The sequence below is a fragment of the Zootoca vivipara genome, chromosome 14 (genome assembly GCF_963506605.1).
Source record: "Zootoca vivipara chromosome 14, rZooViv1.1, whole genome shotgun sequence".
NCBI lineage: Eukaryota > Metazoa > Chordata > Lepidosauria > Squamata > Lacertidae > Zootoca > Zootoca vivipara.
Window position 1 is genome coordinate 50,393,639 of NC_083289.1, and position 23,442 is coordinate 50,417,080.

At 46.1% G+C, this 23,442-nt stretch overlaps 1 protein-coding gene across 1 annotated transcript in view; it reads right to left on the bottom strand.

Annotated features, from left to right (window-relative positions):
* Positions 1 to 8,279: 8,279 nt before the first annotated feature.
* The window catches only part of MAD1L1 (mitotic arrest deficient 1 like 1), a 492,750-nt gene continuing 477,587 nt past the window's right edge, over positions 8,280 to 23,442 (bottom strand). The window contains exon 18 of the mRNA XM_035130662.2: positions 8,280 to 9,410. Coding sequence (XP_034986553.2) covers positions 9,252 to 9,410 — 159 coding nt within the window. The 3' untranslated portion in view covers positions 8,280 to 9,251. The remainder of the gene's footprint in view (positions 9,411 to 23,442) is intronic.

Consider the following 23,442-nt stretch of genomic DNA (forward strand, 5'->3'; position numbering starts at 1 on the left):
AGCCAGCTCACCTGCTTGCCTTGGAACCAAGAAAGGTTTCCATTTTGCAAGAGCAAAAGTACAGGGAAGTCTTGGAGCCACCTTATTATTATCATCATCATCATTATTATTATTATTAGTAGTAGTAGTATTCTGCCTTTCTGCCAAGTTGAGATACAAAGGGGCTTACAATACTTAAAAAACAACATAAATCAATATAAGTTGTTTATTCTAGCCAAAAGCCACGAGAAACTTGCAGCAACAGTAACACCTGAAAGCAGAAAGCAGACAGACCATACATCCATAATATGATCCCATAGCCATGATGGAAGAGAGGTGTTTGGACTAGAGTATCAGGGCTTGATTCAGATGCAGGTCAGCAAGGAAAGAAGCAGATCTCTGTTGTCAGTGAAGTTAACACTTTATTCAAGGGAACAAACATACAACTAGTGGTCTTGGCACACTTCCCAGTAGGTCTTACCTGTGGGATGTAATCCACTAAGAGCAGTCAAGTACAGCATTCCTTGTTTTCCTAGAGTGGACATGCAAGGGAATGTTTGGTCCAGCCAGTCAAAACTTCCTGTTTCTCCTGGCCTGGAGCATCCTTCCTTGCATGTGTCTAGTAGGTGGGCGTGACCTTTCCAGACCTGGTAAAAGGACAAGGCATGCTGCCTCTCTCTCTCTTTTCCATCTTCCTTTTGTCCTGAGAACTTCCTGGAATGAACTGCCAGCTGCCAGCCAAGCAGTCCCTCAGGTCATCTCCCTTATGGGGTAAACCTGTTTTTATATGTTTGTAACTTTAAGCTGGTGGCGCTGTGGTCTAAACCACTGAGCCTAGGGCTTGCCGATTGGAAGGTCAGCGGTTCAAATTCCCGCGACAGGGTGAGCTCCCGTTGCTCGGTCCCAGCTCCTGCCCACCTAGCAGTTCGAAAGCATGTCAAAGTGCAAGTAGATAAATAGGTACCGCTCCTGCGGGAAGGTAAACAGCGTTTCCATGTGCTGCTCTGGTTTGCCAGAAGCGGCTTTGTCATGCTGGCCACATGACCCAGAAGCTGTCTGTGGACAAATGCTGGCTCCCTCGGCCTATAGAGCGAGATGAACGCCACAAGCCCAGAGTCGTTCGTGACTGGACGTAACTGTCAGGGGTCCTTTACCTTTTTAACTTTAAGCCTGAAGCCTGCCTTCGGGAATCACGCTGTGCTCTGCCTGATTGTGAGTAAACTTTCTTTTTATTGCTTATGAATAAGACTGTGGACAATCCAGATTGCATTGTGTATTGTCTTCAGAAACTCACACGAGTTTGCAACTAGTTTTCTGCTGTTTAAAAGGGAAATGCACTCTGCTAAGTAAAGGGACCTGCGAGCACAAGCTAGGAAGGATATTAATAAACAATATATCCTCTCCTGCCATCCTGAACATTCCCATATTGCCTCTATGGAGAAGTTGCCAGGCCTGAGGTTCCAGCACTAAAGGTTCCTGCCTTTCACCCTTTCTAAGGGTCCTCAAATCTAGCAATCTCAAACTGTGCCTTTGACCTCTGAACTTCTCATTATTCTGCACCTTCTTGGAGACCAGGTAGGAGAGGAGCTTGTCACAGCAGGAGAGGGCAACTCCCTGGATTCTTCAGCAGTCTCTTGACCCAGCTCCTCTGCTTCTGTCTCCGAGTCTGAACTGCTCCCTGTCACAGGCTCTCCCTGCTCACTCGATCCTGTTGCACCTTCAGCATCCAGGACCTCCTTTCTCTCTTCTCTCTGACCTTGCTTCAGTGTCCCACCACCAATCCCCTGCCTCTGAGCCTCCCACCTCTGGGGTTTCTCTTGGGGGTTCACAGACTGGTGCCTCCCATCACTCTTCTTCATCCAGCCACTCCCTGACACAAAGAAACCAATGAACTCAAATCCAGCTTGATTTCAAATCAAACCTCTAAACCACCGCAGCAATTTAGAGTGATTTTATAGAGGACCACTCTGTATGTTATGAAGCTATTACTGTCACTCAAAAGAAATGGGATCATTTCTGTTGGGGTGTGCCTGTTTGCTTGTGTGAACAAATGTTTCAGAACGCAATCTCTTGGGTCTCCATATATGGGGCAGGCTAACAGATAATGAGCAATGTTTTCCACCTGAGGTTGCCACAAATACGAAGTCTGTCTGTGTACAGGACCTTCTTGTAGGAGTCATACAAAACTACAGTAGGCATCACTTGGAAATGTAACTCAATAGAAAGGACTCTGTGCATTCTTTATTTTTCCTTTGGTTTTCCTTTTCTTTCTCTCCTTTTAGTTTTTTATTCAGATTAGTTTCTTTTCTTTTATTGTATTATGAAAAAACTTTAATTGAATCTTATTTAAAAAGAAGTGCAATTCAATAAAGGCATTTCTTCAGGAAGCTGGTGAAAGTTTGGTCAGATAACTAGCTCTAAAATGCTCTGTTCTCAAGAGAACTTTTGGGAGAAATTTGGTGTTTCTAATTAGTTGCAGGTCTCTTCTGGATTCTGCCAGAAGAGCCAATCCCTTAGCTGACACTTATTCAAGGTTAAAGCCAAGCTCAGTTCTGGAAAACAGTAGCAGTCTGAAACATCTTGACAAGCTGCTTTCCAGAGTTGGCTGTCATCCAATTCCATATAGCAGAGAGCAGGAAAACTTTCAATAGGCATAGTAGCAATTTTTAAAATATACTTTAACTGAGCGCAGTCCACTCTTGCCTTAATTGTTGGCCATCCGGATTCTGTATGAAGAAGAGCTGCTGATATTTCTGATGGTAGAGCTTCCAGAAAAATAATAATCTGAACAGTTTCCAAAACTTTAATGGAGTTTGAATCTGACTTCCAGATTTCAACGCCGCAGAGCATTTGAGTAAGCACTTTGCTACCAAATATCTTTAGGCCAGGTTCATTAGCTGCCCTTCCTTATCTTAATAGAGCTTCACCAATGCCCCTATGGTTTTCTGTTTCACCACCTCCATTTGACACTTCCAAGAGAGGGTTTCATTAAAGAGTACAGCCAGGTATCTAAATGAGCAAGTTTGTTCAGCAGCCTGCTGATCCAAGCACCATCCTAGGACTGTCCGCTGAAAATCACCATCCTGTTCTTAAGAGTAATTTATAGATAGGCTTTCCTGTGTACAGTATGTAGTAATACCTCCAACAGATGTTTGCGGCCCGAGAGAGGGAGAGGGAGAGGGAGAGGGAGAGGGAGAGGGGAGCACTAAATCGTTTGCATGCATCAAGATTTCTGCTCCTAATTACTGCAGAGGGGGAGTTTGCATTGGCTAAATATGACACCAAATCATTAATATAAAAGTTAAAGAGAGTGGGAGCCAGAATGCAACCTTGCTTCACTTCTAGTGACATTTTAAAGCATCAGTCATACCACCATTTAAACCTACTCTGACTCTCATTTCTGTGTTGCTGTATTGGTTCTTGGATCAACAGCAGAGGTTTACGGTCAATGCTGGCAATTTGAAATGTCTCCCACCACAGTCTATTCCAATTAACAGTCGAAAGCAGCTGAAAGATCAATAAAGGCCACATAAAAAATTATCCTTAATGTTCTCAGTATATTTTCTTATAATGTTTCAGAGCAAAATTTTGATCAATGGAACTGTGTCCTCCTCTGAATCCCGCTTGTTCCTCATGGATAATGTTGTTACTTTGCAACTAGTCTGATAGATTTTGAAGGAGATACCGTGCTTATAGCTTTGAGGAGATGTCTAGCAAGCTAAGTGGCTGATAGTTTTGTGGATCATTCCTATCCCCTTTTATTATAAGTCAGGAAAATGATACAAATTTTCCATCGAGGGCATTTGGCCCCTGTTGTAAAAACATTATAAAATGCAAACTAGTTAAAAACACTATTTAAAACACATTCAAAATGCAGTTTGCGCTGAGAGTAGTCCCGTGATCAGCAGCACCTGTCTGAAGAAGAAGGTCTTAGTCTCTAACCTCTCTTGGGAGGGAATTCCACAATTCTTCTTTGGCGATCACTCGTAGCCAAGTTACATTGTCTTCCTTAAACACGGTTTTAACACAGAAAAGGGTCCCTCTCATGTCACCACCAACTGTACTTCTGATGTTGAAGGGACTGAGAGAAGGAGCTCACCTGAGGATCTTAGCACCCAGTCAGGTATTCTGGGCCCAAGCCATATGATTGTCATGGTCGGTCAGGTAATTACGCAAAGGGAGGCAGCTGCCTTAAGGCAGCTGGTTCAGAGTGTCACAGAAAGACAGCCAACAGTGAGGAGAGTTCTTTGTTATATTTTTACTCCCCAGGAAAGCCAGACATGAGATTTTCTGTTGTGGGTGGGTTCATTTGCTACCGGTATCCTCAGGCAGCAAAATGTCTTGTGCCAGCTCTAGCAGCTCTGACAGAGTCCAGCAATGGAAGCAAGATGTATTTCATGTTTTATTTTTATTCAAAAGAACCTAGAAGCCACTTAGTCAAACAGTGTGTTTAGAACAATTTAAAACAATATTAGGAAAGACTGCAGACTTTGGGAAAGGGAATGAGCAGTTTGGAAGGGGCCAGACTGATCTATGAGTCAAGCCAAGATTCAAAAGGACCAGCTCCTTAAAAACTCATTATTTCCAAACCTGCTCACCCCAGTTTTAAGACTCAGCAAGATCCCTGGAATCTGCCACCTTCTGGTCTCATGTCAGGGATTTAATTTGAGTCGGCAACTTTTTCTGGAGTACAGCTTTGCTGCTGGTGGACCCTTATCCTCCTCTTCCACCAAACAGATTCCAGGAAGCAACTGAGGCTTAAAATAATCAGTTGCCCTGGCTCCCAACCTGCAGATCAGCCAGCACTTTGGGTGGCTTCTCTGTCTACAAAACCATGTTGTGGCCTGACTCTGCAAATGGGCATTAAGCTCCATAGCAGAGCGTACTTCTGTAGCCAAAAACCTGGCTCTTAAACTTGTCCAGGCACAGCAGAGAAGCTACAAAAGGAAGTGTCTTCCTAAACATGGGAGGAAGGTTGGCCGTTTTGCCAGATTAAATTTGTTCCCTGTGCTGACCCCAAGAAGAGATGAAAAGTACAAAACAAGCTGGAATTAAAGGCTTTCTGCAATCTGTCCCCCATCCTACTCCCTATCGCCTCTCCTCTGGGTATAGAAAAAATATTCAAGGGTGAATAAAAAGAAGGCTTTAGTCGTTTGGAGATGAAGCTACGGCTTTCCAGCCCTTGCCACCCGCTTCGTGGAGAGGATCATTCTAAGCAGGAACACAAAATGTGACACTGTCTTTCAAATACCCAGAGCAAGGGATCAAGAAGGAAGCAGAAATCAGGGTGCCTCCACCTGTAGGTACCACATCACAGCAGAAACTGAATCGACTCTCTACAGCAATTGATGCCACTGGAGATGGAAGTGACCAAATGACATGTGACAGTCCTAAATGATCAATTTGTGGTTACCCCCCCTCCCCACAGGTTCCTGCTGCTTGCTGACAGAGGATGCTGCAGCGAGTGAGGCTCAACTTGCCTTACCAAGCTGAGCAGATTTAAGCCTATTTGGTACCTTCCCACCTTCTTCTCTGTGACACGTAAGCCTCAACAGAGCGGGATGGGGGGGTCACCTAGCTAAGATGCCTTTTTGTTGCAGCATGGAGTGATCCTGGTCAAGATTCCAGGCAGTAATCTGAAGTGGGGAGTGTGCAGGGAGAGTCCCCTTTTTGAGCTCCCTCCATTCAAAGTCTCAACTTGTCTTTAGATAAAATGTTAGGAAGTGATTGATATATCTAGAGCAGGCATCCCCAAACTTCGGCCCTCCAGATGTTTTGGACTACAATTCCCATCATCCCTGACTACTGGTCCTGTTAGCTAGGGATCATGGGAGTTGTAGGCCAAAACATCTGGAGGGCCGCAGTTTGGGGATGCCTGATCTAGACTGATGTGCTCCCCCCCCTCAGCTTTCCTCGTAAAGCTGGAAAAGGTCTATTTCTATATTTAATGAATTCAGTTTATCATCAATGCGCATTTTGGGAATCTGCTGCCTGATGGGCAGGCTCCCCCCACCCCCAGTCAATTTCCAAGGCAGCTTTTGCCTGCCCGCCCCCCACCTCTGTTTAGCCAAGATAGTGGGTTTATTGTCAATTTATTAATTACTTCATTTCTCCAGTAAGAAGCCTGCAGAATGATTTTTCAAGAGGCAGCTGAGGCTCTGCCATTGTGTCGGCCGAGGAGCTGCGCGTGGCTGACGTCACGATTCATTTTCCCCATGACTGATGAAGGCGGCTCTCGGTGCCATGTTGTGCATACGAATCAGGAAGTGTTCCCCTGGCACAGAATGCCAGGCAATCCATCTTCACACCGCCACTCAGAGTGGCCAAGAGGGAGAGAGAGGGGAGGAAACTTTTGCTGTTGGCGATTGTTCCAAACAAATTGCTACACTGGCTCCCCAGAGCCACGCTCCAGGCGATGCTGTGGTGCTTGCAATGGCAACTGCTCCTAATGCCAATTTCAGAAGAGGACAGTAGAGCAGCCAAGGTAGCTCCAACTTAAGTTTCCCAGATTCCCTTATTGGAAACAAAGGATTGTAGCACCGGTTTGCAATACGAATGAATTTGCTCAGAGCTAACTCCTCAGCAAGTAGAATGGGCCATGGCAGGTGAACCAGGAACCTTGTGGTCTCAGGATGCTAAGATAAGCTAAGCTACCTGGGACTGTGGATGATCAGGCTTCAGGGCCCAATCCACAGGAGGGAACGACACCATGCAACACCAGCTCTCTGGTTGGCAAGCTGTAGGAAGTGTCTGCGCTGGCAGGACTGTGAACCGCCCCTGATCAGCCAAGCTTGGGATGGATACTAGGACCCTGGTTTGCCTTTGCCTGAAAGCAGGATTTTTCTGTCTGCAACACACTTGGTTCAGCTTCCAGCTCAAGCCTCCCTTAGTTCCATAGCACAGGGGGTGTTGGGCTGCAGAATGAACCCTCCAACCTTACATTAACAATTCCTATATTGCTTGATTGTAAGGAAACCTCTAAGTGGTTTACAAAAAATACAAAACACTGAAATCATTGATAAAAAGTGTTAAAAAGCAGCAATTTCAAAATATTCCGAATAACATCCACAGTAGCTAAAAAAAAACAAAACAAAACACATGTACCACTCTAGGCAACAGGGATGGCCACCCACAGCCTTGGCCCGGCTGTGACAGAATGCAATAGGAGCCACTAACTTGATGTATTACCTTTGCCGACTGCAGTTGTTTTCAGTGCTACTTTTCACTGTCATCAGCTGTGTTTTATTACTGCTGCTTTATAGGCTACTGCAAACAACATCAGAATTATAATCTTTAGAAAAATATTGAAGAAATGTTTAAATAAGCAAACTATTGCCAACCTTCCAATTATTTTGCCGACGGCCATGTTTTGTTTCGCTCTGACTTTTCAAATAGGGCAGGCAAAAGAGACCTTGGCAGGTTAACAGGACGAGCTGGCTTCATAACTGACCCTAATAAGATGCCTCTAGAAAAATGATGGGCTTGCTGTGTGCTGGTGAGCAAGGCGCCCTTCTCTTTGTGTGGTAATATCAGCGTGAGCACCGCCATCCATCATCCTTTATCATAGCGAGAGCTGTGACTCCGCAGAAGAGAAGAAGCAGCTGCACCGTGGAAATGAAGGCGTGTAGAGCACCTGTGGGTTGCAAAGCCCCCCTAAAAAATCCAGCTCTTGCTACACTGGCCTGCACAGCAGAAGGAAGTTTTGATTTTGGCCTGGTGAGGCATCAAGAGAGACTCCATTACAGGAGGCCAGGCTCACTGTAAATCTGGTAAGTCCATTGCCTCCTTTCATGGTAAATCTCTGCCCTTCCTTCCTTCTCATTTGCAAATTTTTAAAATAAACAAAAGAGCATCAGACTACCTTCTAGAGGAGTTCAGCCAAGAAATGGCCTCCAAAATGTCACTCTTTCCTTCCACACGAATCACAATTACTGACCAAGTAATTTTCCGTGATTTGAGGTTCTTGCCAGAAGGGCCCCAAAGATATGTTAATCACTTTCCCTCATCTTGCCTGAACAGCAGAATAAGATGCATTTCAAGAAGGCATTTTGCAAACATCATTCAAGACTCCCTCTTTCTTGGGGAGACCTGCTCTCTTGATTAATCTTGCCCCAAACTCTTTCAACTGCTTTCTTCTAATTATTGCCATGAAAACTTTCCCAAAGCCCCTTAAAATCACCACCCAAACCATGCTTATTCACTTGACATCCTCATTCTCTTTCTACAAACAAGCCGCCACAATCAGCCCCCATTCCCCCCCTCCAGTACCACTTTTACCCCCTCAGTCAAATCTCTTCTCCACCCCATTCATCCGATTTCTCCCCTTCCCTGACATCATCCTAGTTTTTGTATGTGTTCCTAGGATTGCTTCTAACAATAACTCTTATACTGGTTTTAATTCTCCCAAGCTCAGCCTAGTATTGGCATGCTGTTTGCTGATTGCGTTTAATGTTTTTAGTAAATGTGCCAATTTGCTTTTGAGATAATAAGCCAATTTCCTTTTTTGATATAATAAAATTCTGCTTCTGATTCATCACTGTTACCTGTGTTCATTCTTGAGGAGCCAAACTCTGGAGTGCATCCAGGTCTCATTGTCAAAACAGCCCTAGAATCAAGTGTCAGATTGCATGTGAGAACTGCATGCTTCCATGTAAACTGCACAGTTGATACAAAAGTGACACTTTATTCATAAAACCCCAGTTTCGAAAGGGTACAGGAAGAGCAATTAACAGAAGGCGAGGAGGACTCATCCGGCACAAGGTAAAGGTCAAAATCTCAATCTTCTACTGCGGACTAAATCAGCACAAAGCACTCCCTCCCAGTTCTTGGATTTCAGATACTGTCAGAGAAGCCTTGGGGCCAAAGGGGGAGAAAGGACGTGTGCTTGGGGTTGGGGGTCCGGATATTAAAGAAGCCTGAAGGATCACAGGACACTTATTTGCATTTGTCCTTTACCAGCTAACAAGTTGGGCTGCAACCAGACATTTCCTCTCTTGGCAAGGCTTGGTTGTCTTTACCAGCCAACAGGGGCTCTCCATAACCCCCGCCCCCCCAAACCCTCATAAATGTAATCTTTTTTCGGGGGGAGGTGAGTAGATGTTGTCCCCATTCCCTAGCTATCATTGGCCACAAAGATCCAATGTGAGTAAGAAGAGTGGAGGTGGTGGGGGTGATGCGGGAGATCTCTTTGGCCCTTTCTTTGAGAAACCATTAAAGGCAGAAACTAGAAAATTTAAACTTAGGTGAGAAGAAACAGAACATCTAGAGCAGGACTAGACCACGGTCTGGCGACTGAAGAGGTCGAGGGTGACGGCACTGAGGAAGGCTGGGATGCTGTCCTGCTGCAGCAGGTGGAGGTCGATCAGCTCCTGGACTGTGCGTGAAAACTCGGTTTCCAGTAGCTGCATCTTCGCATGGGGGGCTCTGGATGCCTGCAGGGGGGAAACAAGAGGAGGGTGGGTGGGAGAAGGGAAGCGAAGCTGTTAATTCATGACTGCCAGTGTTGTTTTCCCAGGACGCCAGCACATTCCAGTACCTTCGCGGTGGAGACTCCTGCAGCATATCTTATTCTAATCAAGGTAGTGTTATCTACTGCTGGGCAGGTGTTCAACACACAATTTAATTGGGCCATTATTAAGATTCTGCATTTCCAAAATCTCTGAACAATGCTCCCTTGCGCGAGCCTCAGATGAATAATGAATTGCCGAGCGGTGGGAAGAATGTTGAGAACGTTTTGAAAACAAACTTGAAAGCGGCTGTCGAGTTAACGTGTGCAGAAAAAGGAGCGCCACTGAAGGTAATCTATCAAAAAACCCAGTCTCAATGGGATTGGAATATACAAACAGCTCTATCCCCTGTCTCCATGAAAGATTGATGGTCTTAGCCCTTCAGCCCCCTCCCCTCGTTCTTCCTGAAGATCTGATAATTCAACCTTCACTACTTCCATTAGATTTCTAAACAGCTCAGCGGCATATACACCCAAGTCGGTTTTGATGAGTTGTTTTTTTTTAATCAGGAAGGCATCTTGTTCAAAAGCAAACACAGAGCTGCTTCATGCATTTAAGCCTCACATCAGAAACAGTATGTGAAAAATGCAGCTTGATTTTGTGCTTTCTTAAGGCGGCAGGACCCAAGCAGCCATTAGCAAGGATCCCCAGGCCCAGTTCAAAGGGACAACTTTTCCTTTGCTGCCAACCCAGGAACCCACCACCATCCATCCTGCTAGAGCAGAGCAAGGCTGCGGGGGGGGGGGATTTTGAGGGCAGAGAGGCAGAGCTGCTGACGGACCCTTGCTTTGCACTCAGAAGACTTGCCAAGAGTAGCCCAGCAGGCAAACCATTGTGGAGAGAGGTGTTTGGAGGGTGAAACGACTCAAGTGGAAAGTGGGCCAGAGAAGCTGGACCCCACAAGGAAAGGAGCACTGAGCAGTAAGGTCTCAGGCAAGAAATTCCGGCTCAAAACTCAGGGAAATTTGGTCCCTCTCAAAACTAAGGGCATTTCAGGAGCACGAGGTATTCCAAGGTTCACAGGGGATGTTTGAATCCTCTCCGCCTTTAACACTATTCTAGCTCCAAACCTACAGGCAGTTTAAAAAACCTAGAATGTCCCAAAATGAGACTTTATCCTGGGGGGGGGGGGAAGAGGAGCCCTTTAATCCGGCATTGCAGGAGGCTGGACTAGATGACTCTTGTGGTCCTTTCAAACTCTACAATTCTATAATTCCATGCCCAGATGGTGGCTACAGGCCCTTTATTAAAATCAAAGAAGAGTTGACCATAACCCTCCTCCAAAACCTTTTAAGAATGGCTTGTATCCAGCTAGGTTCTACCCACAGTACATCCACTGAAATTAATTGTCCTAAATTAGTCATGTCCAGTGCTTTTTTCAGGGGGTACTCAAGGTATGCAGTACCTGCAGTACCAGCACCTCGTTTTGTTGTTGTTGGTTTGTTAAAAAGTGTGACAATTACTGTATTAACTTCATGGTAAGTACTGGCACCTATTTTTCTAGGAAAAAAGCACTGGGGCTCATGCGCATTAATTTAAATGGGTCTAATCAGAGTAGAAAATAGTTGGATACAACTCAATTTCGTGTGCTCTGAAATTGCCCAATTGCCTTCCAATATAATGCCTGTTGATGGGGTGGTGGCAGGATTGCCCCTAACTATCACCCTCACCCCCAATGATAGTATTAGGTGCTGAATCTCACCTTCCTTCATTGGTTGGGGAGCCTGTGCCCCCACCCCATACATGATGGACTGCAGCAGCTCCCACTATCCCTGACAGAACTGATGAGCGCTGGAGTCCCACAACGATGTTGGGAGGGCCGCAGGTTGATGGAAATAGGCTCAAAAGTGCATAGGCAGTGGGGGACGGGGAGCAAACACCAGGAAGAACTGTCATCAGGAAACATCAGAAAGAGCTGGCTGACACCAGGACAGACTCCCTTGGGTGGGCTCTCTTTCCTTGCAGGTTTTTGAGCAGAGGTTGGATGGCCATCCACCATGGATGCTTTAGCCGAGATTCCTGCCTTGCAGGGGTTTGGAATAGATGACCCTCAGGGTCCCTTCCAACTCTACAATTCTACAACTCTATGATTCTATGGAAACCTCAATGGTGGCTGAATGGGCTTTTTATGGGCTGGGGATAATAATAATAATAATAATAATAATAATAATAATAATAATAATAATAATTTATTATTTATACCCCGCCCATCTGGCTGGGTTCCCCCAGCCACTCTGGGCGGCTTCCAACAAAACACTAAAATACAGAAATCCAAAGTTCCTTGAAGCTGCCAATGACAAGCGAAACCCAACTGAATGATGTAAAACAGTAAATTGTGCAAATGTGCAAACAGCCTTTCCATTATTCAAGAAGCCATATGAACCCAACACATGAAAAGTCTTGATAAGCATTTTTGACACACATGCACACGGGCACAAACACACTGCTGTCTACTGCCTGGCAAAACTATATTTTCAGTTTATCATTCTCTTAATGTCAAATGATCCCCCCTCTAGCTTCAAGGGTCTCTCCTGGCCCTGCAGCCCAAGATCCTTTGTACTGGAGATGCCAGGAAGGGATCCTGGAACCTTTTGCACAGACAGCAGACAATCCCCACTGAATTGCACTCCCTCCTTGGCACTTCCAGACTGTACTTCTTCTGACACACTGGTTGTAAATCCAGAACTGGCTTTCTGCCTGCATGGCAGGGCAGTGTGTGTGTATGTATGTATGTATGTATGTATGTATGTATGTATGTATGTATGTATGTATGCATGTGTGTCTGAATGTGCAGCCCGTGATGGTGCCATGTCCTGGCATCCCCTTGTAGAGAAGAGGCTTTAGCTGCCTTTGCTTTTCTGCATGAGACAAGATTAGCTGTCCTCGGAGAGAAGGAAAACACCATCAATCTTCCTTTTAACACTGGATATTGGTAAATTATTCAGGGCTTTATATTTTTTAATATATATTCCTTTTGGAAAGCTTGTGCTACGGATACAGCAGAGCACCAGCTCTCAGTCGTTGAGTGAGCCAGTTGCTTTGGAAAGAGAGTGCCTTTCGGCTTTCGTTCCACTCCATCTACCTGCCACTGAAGGAGAGGAAGGTTGCCGAGGGGACAAATGCTCAGTGGTGGGTAATGGTTGCCTGAGAGAAGGGAGTGGCCCATGATCCAACTGCCCTTTCTCTCTGCTGCAGAATAAACTTCCCAGCCCATTCATTCTTTGAGTCCTCTACTCTAATGATGGCTAGTTTCTCTGGCTGGTTTGGATGGTACCTGATCCTGGTCCTGCTCATACACACAGAGAACAAAAGTGCACCTTTCTTCTCTGCACATCCTCCAATGTCACCAGACCAACATGGGGGGAAGTAATGTCTGCACATGGCCTACACACAAAAACTCCAATACAAGCAGACACAGGTGACTTGGTCAAGATTACTCTTCAATCGCTACAGACCTGGAAGCCACCTATATTCGAAACAGATATTTGGGGACCTACCAAACATTTCTGTTGTGCTGGTGATGCTTTTGCAACCCACCTTAGATCAGGTCACAACTAGTGCTGGGCAATATCAGCTTTTCAACATTGCAATGTATCACTAGCAGAGGGGGGAACAAACTGCATCTGGCCCAGCCCCACAAGGCAATGTAACTGCCTCAGCTCCTTTGGTCCTGGCACCTCGCGGGGGTCAGGGCCGATGCAGTTTGTTCCTTCAGGTGCCAGCAGCAGAGGGAGTCCTTCCTCCGCCAATGCCAGGCATGCTGAAGGAAGAATGAGCTGCATCGGCTCTGGCGCCTCGTGGCTCATTCGTCTCTGGGTTTGAGGGCCAGAACGCAATGGCGCCTTCACCTGGTGATATATCGTGGGTGGAACCACCCCTGCTCCTGAATCAGGAGCGAAATACCACTGGATGAAGGAGCCATTGCGCTCTGGCCACAAAACCGATCCCCGGTGATATATCAACGTATCACCCATGTCTAGCCACAACCTTGTAGTGATCCACCTGTCTTAAGACCGATTAGTCAATTTTGCCAAAGAGATCAACTCTATGCAGACCAGTTCTGGACCTCACAGTCCTGGATGGATGTTTAGGGATGGCAGTGGCAGAGGTGCTGCTGCTTGGTTTGTCCTTCTGAGTACAGGAATAGAGCCAGTGTCTACAATCAATAGAATCAAGGAATGAAGTTTTTCCTGGACTGTACCATTTCAGTCTGCAGGTGAAAAGTTGTATTTTCTTGTAATTCTCACCATAAATTGGGGGGGGGGGGAGGGAGGGAGAGAATATTGTGCACAGAAAACTAGCATGCCATGAAGAGGCACCCAGGCTAGCCTTCTCCCTGCCACACCCATTTTCTATCTCATTTTGTTTCCTTGTTTGCAGAAGAGATATTCAAATGTGAGCCTCTCCTTCCCACCTTACGTGGTGCCTAGCCGAGAAAAGCTTTACCACTCAACTGAGGTGGGATCAGACAACCTAGAGAAAGGGCACCAACTCGAAGCATCCCTGACCACTGGCAATGCTGACAAAGGGGCTGATGGGACTTGTAGTCCAACTTCTGGAGGGCATCAGTGTGGCTACCACTGCCCAACAGTCTAACTTATCCCACCTTCCCATCTCTGCTTCTTCATCCCTCTGTGGTGCGGCAGAGCTCTTCCGACAAGCCTGAGTAGCTTTCCTAGCTGTCAACCCACAGCAAGTCTCACCCTCCTCCCTGACCCAGGCCAAGTGGGAAGTCAACCGCACATTCAGTGCAGACGGGTGTCAGATGCTGCATCACATTTTTTCCCTTTAAGCCCTCCGTGTTGAGAGGTTGCTGCATCCGACTGGCAGGGTCAGGCCAATGTCTCTACAGACAACGCGGCGACATGTGAAACACAAAGGAGGATCAGTGTTGTCACTCGGCAATGAAACATACACGACTCCAGAGCATGTGAGTGTCGCTTGACTTACGACTGGAATGACAAGTATGCCACGTTGGTGGAGATTTAGAAAATGTAACCTCCTGAACCTCATTTGAGAGAACAGAAAGGGGCGCTTCATTCTTAACCATTAACAGAAAGAAGAGTGCTGGGTGTGGGTGGGTGGGTGTCAAGGTGCATTTGAATATCATGCCTGCGATCCCCCACATCCTTCTCTTTACAGGATGCAACAGCAACGGGTGGGGGTGGGGGGCACTGAGCACAATTTTTTGAGGGTGGGGGCAGGTTTAACACTTTCCTCACACTATGGTTATTCTTTTAACACTTTCCTCACACATACGCCACATTCCCATCCAAAATTGAAACATTTCTCCCCCAAGCTGCTATTTACGGAAAAAATCACTGAGGGAATTGGGGTGTGCATTTTTGTGAAGGGTTAATCTGCTCCCCTTTCCCCCCCATGCTGTGGTTCTGATTTTGATCACAGCACCCCTGGAGTTAGTTTTTAAAAAAATAGAGGCATGGAAATTGTGCAGTTTGCCCCATAGTTAACTGGCAGAGGCTTTAGGAAAGACACAAAAAAGGAATTTGCACAATACATGATTCCCTGATGAAGTTAACTTCCAAGGGTTATGATGAAGGACACTAGCTGGGATGGCATTAAACAGGGCCAGGCAGATTCAATGGGGTTTGCCCAGGAGAATTACTTGGTGCATTGTATCACAAAGGCATTCTTTTCAAAGCAACCCCCTTGTTGCATTTTCTTAACCTTTTCCCTCACTTCACAACATCCTCCCGCTGCTAGCCATTTTCATTGCCCTGCCATGGTCTGTATTTTCTAATCTCCACTTTAGCAGGCTTAGATCTTGTCACAGACCAACAAACCAATGTTAAAACATCCTTCCCTTTTTTTATTTGGGAAAAAGCACACAAACCCACAGTTTTGACCTTTTAGCAGGAAATTCCTTTGGTTTCTGCCTCTTGCTTTAGATTCTAAGATTTTTCTAAATGTCAGGAGCTAACTGTCTATGCGCAGCTGTCTCTGAAAACGGCAAAGCTGCCTCACAGAGAGACCACCAGCTTCTTCTGGAATGTCGACACACAGAAAGGGCAGCCTAGGAAACAAAGCTGATGCATGAAACAAAATGCAAGGCACGCAATCCTCTTTCAGGTTTCTCAGGTGTATGCACAAGATCTAGTCTTGAAAGTCACAACCATATCAAACCGAAAACTCTGGGTGCAGAAGGACCTTGAGATAACGAAGGAGAGGAGAGCCTTTGGGTCAAATGGTGTGATCGGGGTCAGCACATGGTCAGATATAATGCTGTCGGTATCAAAAGACACGCTTGCTTAGATGGGGAACCTGTGGCTCTCCAGGTATTGTTGGATTCCAATGCCCATGGCTGGTGGTCAGGGATGACAAGAGCTGTAGTTCAACAACATCTGGAAGGACAAAGGGATCCCTACCTGTGGCTTAGATCCTGATGGCCCTTACTAGGGTTGGAGGAGAATTTTGTGGGGTCCACACTATAAGTGTGCTGATCTAATGAGGGAAAAGCCAGCCTTACTGTCCTTAGAACAGCAGCCAGCGTCTCTCCCGCACAGACATCTTTGAAGAGCAGACAATGGGACTCTCAGTAGATCTATCTTCTTTCAGCCCCAGGTGGTAACTATTGTGTGTTGCCTTTGCAGAGTGGAACAAGTGAGGGTGGAGCTGAGAGACAGGCACCAGGCAGGGAGGGCTCCTGCTGCAAAGAAAAGGCTGATATATGGCAGTGTCTTGTCTGGAGAGATGAACTGGTTCTAAGGAGAGATGAACCAGTGAGGGGCAGTGTTCAAGAGTGTAAGCCTGGACAGGTATTTCAGATAGTGAAAAGTAGCCTTGCTTTGTGTGTATATATTTATAAGTGTGTGTGTGTGTGTGTGTGTGTGTGTGTGTGTGTGTGTGTGTGTGTGTGTGTCTGCATTGCAGGAGATCGGAGTAGATGACCCCCAGAGTCCCTTCCAACTCTACAATCCTATGATCCTATAACTGTTAGAAGTGGGAGCATAAAGCTACCAAAATGTGAATTTGTCTTTCTAAAGGATTTCCCTAATTTTTGTCCCAAAACATAAGGACAATGAAAGGGCAGGAGAGGAAGTGAAGGGAGAGACACAGGCACATTAGTTCTGCAACGCAATCAGAGGAGACTTCTGAGAAGCGGAATAATTGCTCAAAACTTTGCTCTCCTGGGTGGTGCTATCATTATCAAAATCCCCAAATTGAATCATGCCTCACTGATCAGTCTCTCCTAAGCATTAGGCCCTGCTCAAATATCATGTCCCTAGGTAGCTAGTAAATCACTATAATTAGGAGGTGTTCATTTAAAGTGATAGAAATATTAAAAACACCAAACAAGACAAATTGGCCCACGTGACGGGGTTCAGGCTGACAATACTTATGAGGTTCTCAGTAGCACTATTTTTCTTGATTTTTCTTCTTAGCAGCTGGTAGATTTTGAAGCCTCTGTGACATTACTTTGCACAGTCCTCTCTCCATCCCCACAGGACAGCTTAACAATGTGGCTCTAATAGGGCAGAGGTTGGGTGGCCATCTGTCATGGATGCTTTAGTTGAGATTCCTGTGTTGGAGGGGGGTGGACCAGATGACTCACAGGGTCCCTTCCAACACAGCAATTGTATGATTCTGTGAACTGCAGCTTCCTGGTCAAATGCAAGGGATTCTATTATTCTAAGGATGCTTTGCCTGTCACCCACCCACCCACCCATCTGAGAAAAGAAGCTTTTTCCTGCAATAATGCTTGTGTCTCAAGCTTCCTCCTGACTATAATATTCTCTTTGTAAGCTAAAAGTGGCCGGCCAGTTCTTTATAATAATTGCTTCTTGCCAAGACTTTTGACCCCATGTCACTGGCTTGATATATAAAGTGAATTTACAAAAGAAAGAGGGGGTAGGGAGTGGACGGCGATTAAAATGACTTCCAGGGAACGCAATGAAAAAGCTGCTCTTTCAGGGTGGGCAAGAAAGGAGAAGCTGGCTGACAGGGCCACAAAGGAAATTGAATACCTGTGTGAGAGAGGCAAAGAGCAATCCGAAGTACAAAGCAAGATTTCTATCAACTGCACACTCTCTTTGCACTTCTTATTCAGTGTCTGAGAACCATCTGATCACCACCACACCTCCTTCTTTCGTTAGGATGGGAGACCCCTGCTTCCTGCCTTAAAAGCAGGGGAGCAATGAACCAGCTTTCATATACCAAAAATCAGAGAATGACACCCAACTGTGGCACACCCACGCGACAAAAGCAACCGAGCTCACACCTGCACCTGTAGCTCCATCACTCCCAAATGAAGAACAGGATGGATGCTGGGCAGGAGTTATTTCTGCTACAGGTAAGCACATGGCAGGACTTGTGCAGTGCTCCTTGGTCATGAGACAGTGATGAGTCTGGGTTCAGAATTCTAATCTTCTGGGGATGAGGCTGGGGGCCTAGAGCAAGAAAGGGGAAGTGCCCTCAGGAGCAGCCCCACGTTTCTACAAAAGCAGAAACACTGGCCCAAGAAGAAAGACATTGCACTAGATAGAATCACACTGAAGAGGGATGGAACCTGGGGTGTGTGTGGAAGAAGAGGGGCGGGGTTGGAAATGACCAAGAAAGCAGCACCAGATTGACGAGATAAGAAAAAATATGATTAAGGGAGTTTGGACTAGTGCTGGTTTGGCCCTCAAGAATATGTACTTTTGAGACTCAAAAGCAAACAAGGAGAATATTTGGCTCAGTCCTAGTTAAAAATAAACACTAAGGCAAAATCCTGATTCCAGAAACAGGAGCAGGTTCTGGCTTTTCAACTTTCTCCTGCCTACTTATAGGTGCAAGGACATTTTGACAGAAACACTCCATTGCTGAAGGAAAGCATTTCATTGTTGAGGACTCCAAGCATGCCTGTGTTGCATCTCCTGACCATCTGTGAGCCTGCCATATTGATCTGAGCTCACACTAGAAAAAGAGAAACTACCACTAGCAGCAGCAGCAGCAGCAGCAGCATCTCCTCCCTCCCCCATTCAAGCCCTATAAAGGGGGCTGTCTGCAACATCAGTAAACACCAAAGAAGCCATTTGTAGGGGAGCAGAAGCACACAGTTAAAATCTCAGTTTTTTGCTTTGATAACCTTTGCCAACTTGCAATGTTCCCACAAGCTTTTTCAGGGTATTTGATCTCACTAAGATCTCTTCTCCAACATAAACATGAAGACACTGGGTGATCTTTGCACATCTTCTGGTCCATCTTGTAATAAGTTCCTACCTGTGTTTCAAAATGAAGGAGAACTGAGAGGCTATATATATACAGTCACAGCAGCCACTGCAGAAAGGAAATCAGTTTCTCAGGAAATGCTCCCAAGGTAGGCATCAATCCCATAGCAAACATTAAGGAACCGCATTGCAGGATCAGACCAAGAGTCCATCTAGGTACCTAGGAAACTCCCCTGATTCCTGGTACTTTTAATACAGATGCAGAGGATTGAGTGTGAGACCTTTGGCATGTGAACCATGCACCCCACTGCTGTGCTCTGGTCCTCCCTACCCCAAGGATCTACTTCTGTACATCAATAGGCTGCAGATGCTCATAGGGAGAGCATGATGTGCCTGCTGTTCACCCCGAGCATCCTGTGATCAGAGACAAATGGCCTCTGATTACAGAAGCTCTATTTTGGCTTGTCAAGGCCAATGTTCATTGATGATAACATAAAACCACATTCAGAACATTTTATTTCTTCTATATGGCTCCTCCATCAGGCCCCAGGGGCAGGACATAAAAAAACAATGATGATTTTTTAAAAAAACGAGCAGATAGCACATTGGAGGTTGCTGTGCCTGGTTTGAGGAAAGAGGCCATGCGGCCCAACTTCTCTGGGATATTTTTGAATAGCTTTCTTAGTTTGTGATGCTCTTTTAGGGCTGTTGATATATTTCCTGCATCTCTCTCCCTTGCACCCCACTGGCTTGCCTCCTCGACCTCCTTCCAGGTAGTTAAAGAATAAAATAAAAAAGTGAGGGCGACCACCTGCAGCTTCCAGCTGGAGGGCCTTCTAGGTGATTCATGATGCAGGTGGGTTGCTGAAGACCTCAGGATTCATCGGCTGCCAAGTAGAAATCATTTCCCTTGTTTCTTGTGACAGGCTCCTCTCTTTGAAAGAGACTGTGGGTGTGAATATAGGGGGGATGGGGTGGGAATGGGGATAAAGTGGTGCTTTACTCATGATGGGTGAGTTGCTCCACAATCATGCTGAAGAAGAGCAGGTATGATTAATCCATCTGGCAGCTGTTTTGCACAGTGTAACTATCCTTGCAAAGGTGGAATGGAGTGGGTGGGTGGCACCAGGCTCCAGGGACTGATGCTGGCGTAGGGAGTCCACTGACACTTACCGGTAAGCACGTGGATTCGACAGGCAATAATTGTATGAAAAGTTTGTCTCAATGGAAGAAGAACAGGCACTTTGGCCGCCCATCTCCAAGACACAAGGATTTGTTTTGTAAAAGCAACATAAGGGGTTGATAGCAAATCTCATTGGCACTTCACACTAGGTTTAGTCATCTTTGCTCTTCTACATTCTTATTTCGTCTCAGCCTGGTGCCCTTAGGCAGAACCTCAGTATAAATTAAGAAACAAGAACAGCAGCATGTGCTTCGTCACTTGCAAGCAAAGTCAGAGACACCAAGAAGAGGATTTAGGTCTACAAGGGAGGGAAGGACAGGGAGAGGGAGAGGGAGGAAGAATTATTGTTCTTCAGATGAGGAAAAGAAAAAAGGGAAACCCAACATGATATTGGCTGCTACTTCTCTAAAGCAGTGGGAGGGTGGCCTTGATCCAAGGCCTGCACCAGCCATCACGTTTTGGGTCACCAACACTGTGGTTCCCCAGAAGCTCAGGCTAGTTAAGACTTTAGGAGCTTGTGTCCTGGAAAAAGAGGACATATGTCAACCCTTTTCCCTTTGGGGCTGCAGTGCTAGCTCCAAAGAAGTCAGTTGATCTCCCAGCTTGAATACTGTCAGCTGATTCTCCAAGCCAATCAAGGCACACCAGGCTCTAAAAGCCAAGCCAGCTCATACATCCAAGGAACATGTCTTATGCATGAGCTGCCTACTCTCCTGCTTTCTGCTCTTGACCTTTGTCTGCTTGGCCTGGTGCCTGACCTCTTACCTGTCCAGGACCAGATCCACTGCGCCTCTGCACCTTCCCTATCTGTGCCCAAGGGGCACCCCCGCTGCATGCCGCCAAGATCTGACACTGTCGGAGCTGAGCTGTATAGGCAGCTACTGAGTGGGAGTCCAGAGCTAGGAAATGAACTGAGTCTGAGCCAAGGGAACCTGAAAAGAAGCTGAGAGCTGGAGCCAGGAACAGCCATAGTTGCTCAAGCAAATTACTGAACAGGAAGGTTTTAGATGGCCTAGGGTAGCTGTACACAAAACGGGGGTTTCTCAGTTCTAGACCTAGTGGCTGCCCATAGAAGCACCGGAACCAGGTTACAGGCGCAGTCAAGCCTGCGAGGAGATGACGTTTGTGTCCCACAGAACTGGAATCAAAGTTGGATGGAGCCCTGGAGAAGATCTGCAGGAGGGTAAGTCTAGAGGGAAAGTGGGAACTAACATAGATGCAGTAAGCAACATGGAGCTGGTACCCCCTCATGTCTCCTCTGCTCTCCTAATGCCACATGAAAATACTGAATAATAATTTATTATTTATACCCAGCCCATCTGGCTGGGTTTCCCCAGCCACTCTGGGTGGCTTCCAAACAGAAAAATAAAATAAAATAATTGATTAAGCATTAAAAGCCTCCCTAAACAGGGTTCCCTATGACATGCTGCCTTTGCCATCCCAGAGCACTTGTATCACAAGGAAGAGAGGGTAAGGATCAGCTCCTTGACCCATGTTACATTTAACTTGGCCCTCAATCAGGAGCCAGGGGCCTGTGCCAAGATGTCCATCTGCATTGGGATGGGAGAGAAGAAGTGGTCAGAAAGGCCTGCCAATAAGCAGAGCAACTGCCAGGCAGAGAGGCACAGGAGGAGGAAGAAGGTCAACAAGCGAAGGTACCTTGAGCGTGACTGGGGAAGCACACCAATAAGCCCAGAGAAAGGCTGGTTGTTGTCCAGTCAAAGACTCAGGCCTGACCCGGAAGGATCAATAGAAAGGGCAAGTCAGGAGCAACTCGTGTGATTGTTTGGGAGAAGGGCCATAGTTCAGTGGTAGAACACCTGCTTTGCATGTAGAAGGGCCCTGGTTCATTCTATGAAGTCTGAAATCTTGGAGAGCTGCTGCCAGTCTGTGTAGATAAATACTGAGCTAAACTGACATATTGTCTGATTCCAGCCTTCCTATGTCTGGATCATTGTGGTGCTGTGTTGGCCCCTTGGAGGACAAGACTGTCTCTTCTTCCCCCTCCCTGGAGTCTTGGGCTTGCTCTCCAATGCACAGACCACTTTGAATCCAAGCTCATCCAGACAGCATCTTACCCATCACAAAATGCCCATACACATTGTTGATTTGTAGTGCTTTTATCACATATAACCTCCTGCTGTCATCGCCAAGCACCTACTTTGACATCAGAATGGTTTCAGCTAACCCAACAGGTAAGGTGACACCTTTCGTCAAGCCAGCTTAAACGTTATCCCCTTAATTAATTTCAGCCTTATTTTATGAGTTTGGCGTGGCACTGAGCAGCTATAACCAGCCTCAGTGTCTTCCACAAGGTACTGAGTCGACTCGGGAAATGATTCGACAAGATCAGCAAGCCGTGCATGACAGAAAACAGAAAAGTGGGATGCTGGGAAGATCAATTAATTTGACAGCCCTCAATGATATTTTTCTCTCCCAAGCCAGGCCTGAAATTCATTATTGTGCTAATACTTGGAGGCTGGGAGTCAGACACAGCAGTACTTAAATCCCTTCCTGCTTGAGTGACTGCTGCCTTCCACAGGATGGCTCTCCCGGCAGCTTTACAAAGAAACCTACAGCCAATTTCAGTACTGGAAGGTAGCAAAGTTAACAGACAAGCAAAGGAAGCCCCTAGATGGAAGGTTGAGTGACAGACACATATAAGTTGTCTTCAGATAACAGAACTCACCATTCTAGAAAAGGTTTCCTTTTATCTACCTCCTTGGTGTCCTAATGGAATGGCTTCGACTGCTTAACTAAGGAAACCTGTCCTGAAATTTTTATTTTGGCCTGGGATTTCTACCTTTTGGGTTCTCCTTCAGGAAGTAGAAGTGAAACATTTCCCTCAAATCTGGACATGGCGTGGGAAGCTGCAAATTCAGGCTCTTTACTGGGGAAACTGGGGGCTTGAGTGGGTAGCTGTAGTCAGCAGAAGGGTGCAGTTATTGATCTGGGAAAAGGCAAAGCTTTTGCTACCTATCCTGACATCTAGAACGGATGTTTTAAAATGTTGTAAGCTGTCTTGAATCCAAACTTGGTGGAAAGTTGGTATATAAATATATTAAACTAGCTGTACCCAGCCACACATTGCTGTGGCTCATCCCTGTGACTCCCACCACCCTGTCCCGACCCATGACCCATCCTGACCTCGCCCACCCCCACCCACCCAGGCGAGCCCCCACCTCCACTCAGCTCAGTCTGCAGTTTCGGTCTTGTCCAGCAGGGGTTCCCTGCAAACCTGAGCTGAGCTGCTTTGGAGAGGGAAGCTTTGGTAGCTGCAGTACCAGTGGAGTTGTCGCTAGAGGGCGATGTTTTGCAACCTCTCCTGTTCCTGTTTTTCTGGTTTTTCAAAAAAAAACATGTTTTTACCTGTGGCAGGTGTGACACCTGTATAATCTAAGTATATGCAAACACTCTCATATTCGCATGGAACATTGTGTCAAAATTTCAACACAATTGGTCAAGCGGTTTCGGAGTTAGCTGGATGCGTATGAACGGGGACCTTTTACATTTTTATTTATATAGATAATAAATATGAGTAATAATATACCAGGTCTGGCCAATCCAAAGGCTTCATACTGGTTGTACATTGCAGGAGTTGAGA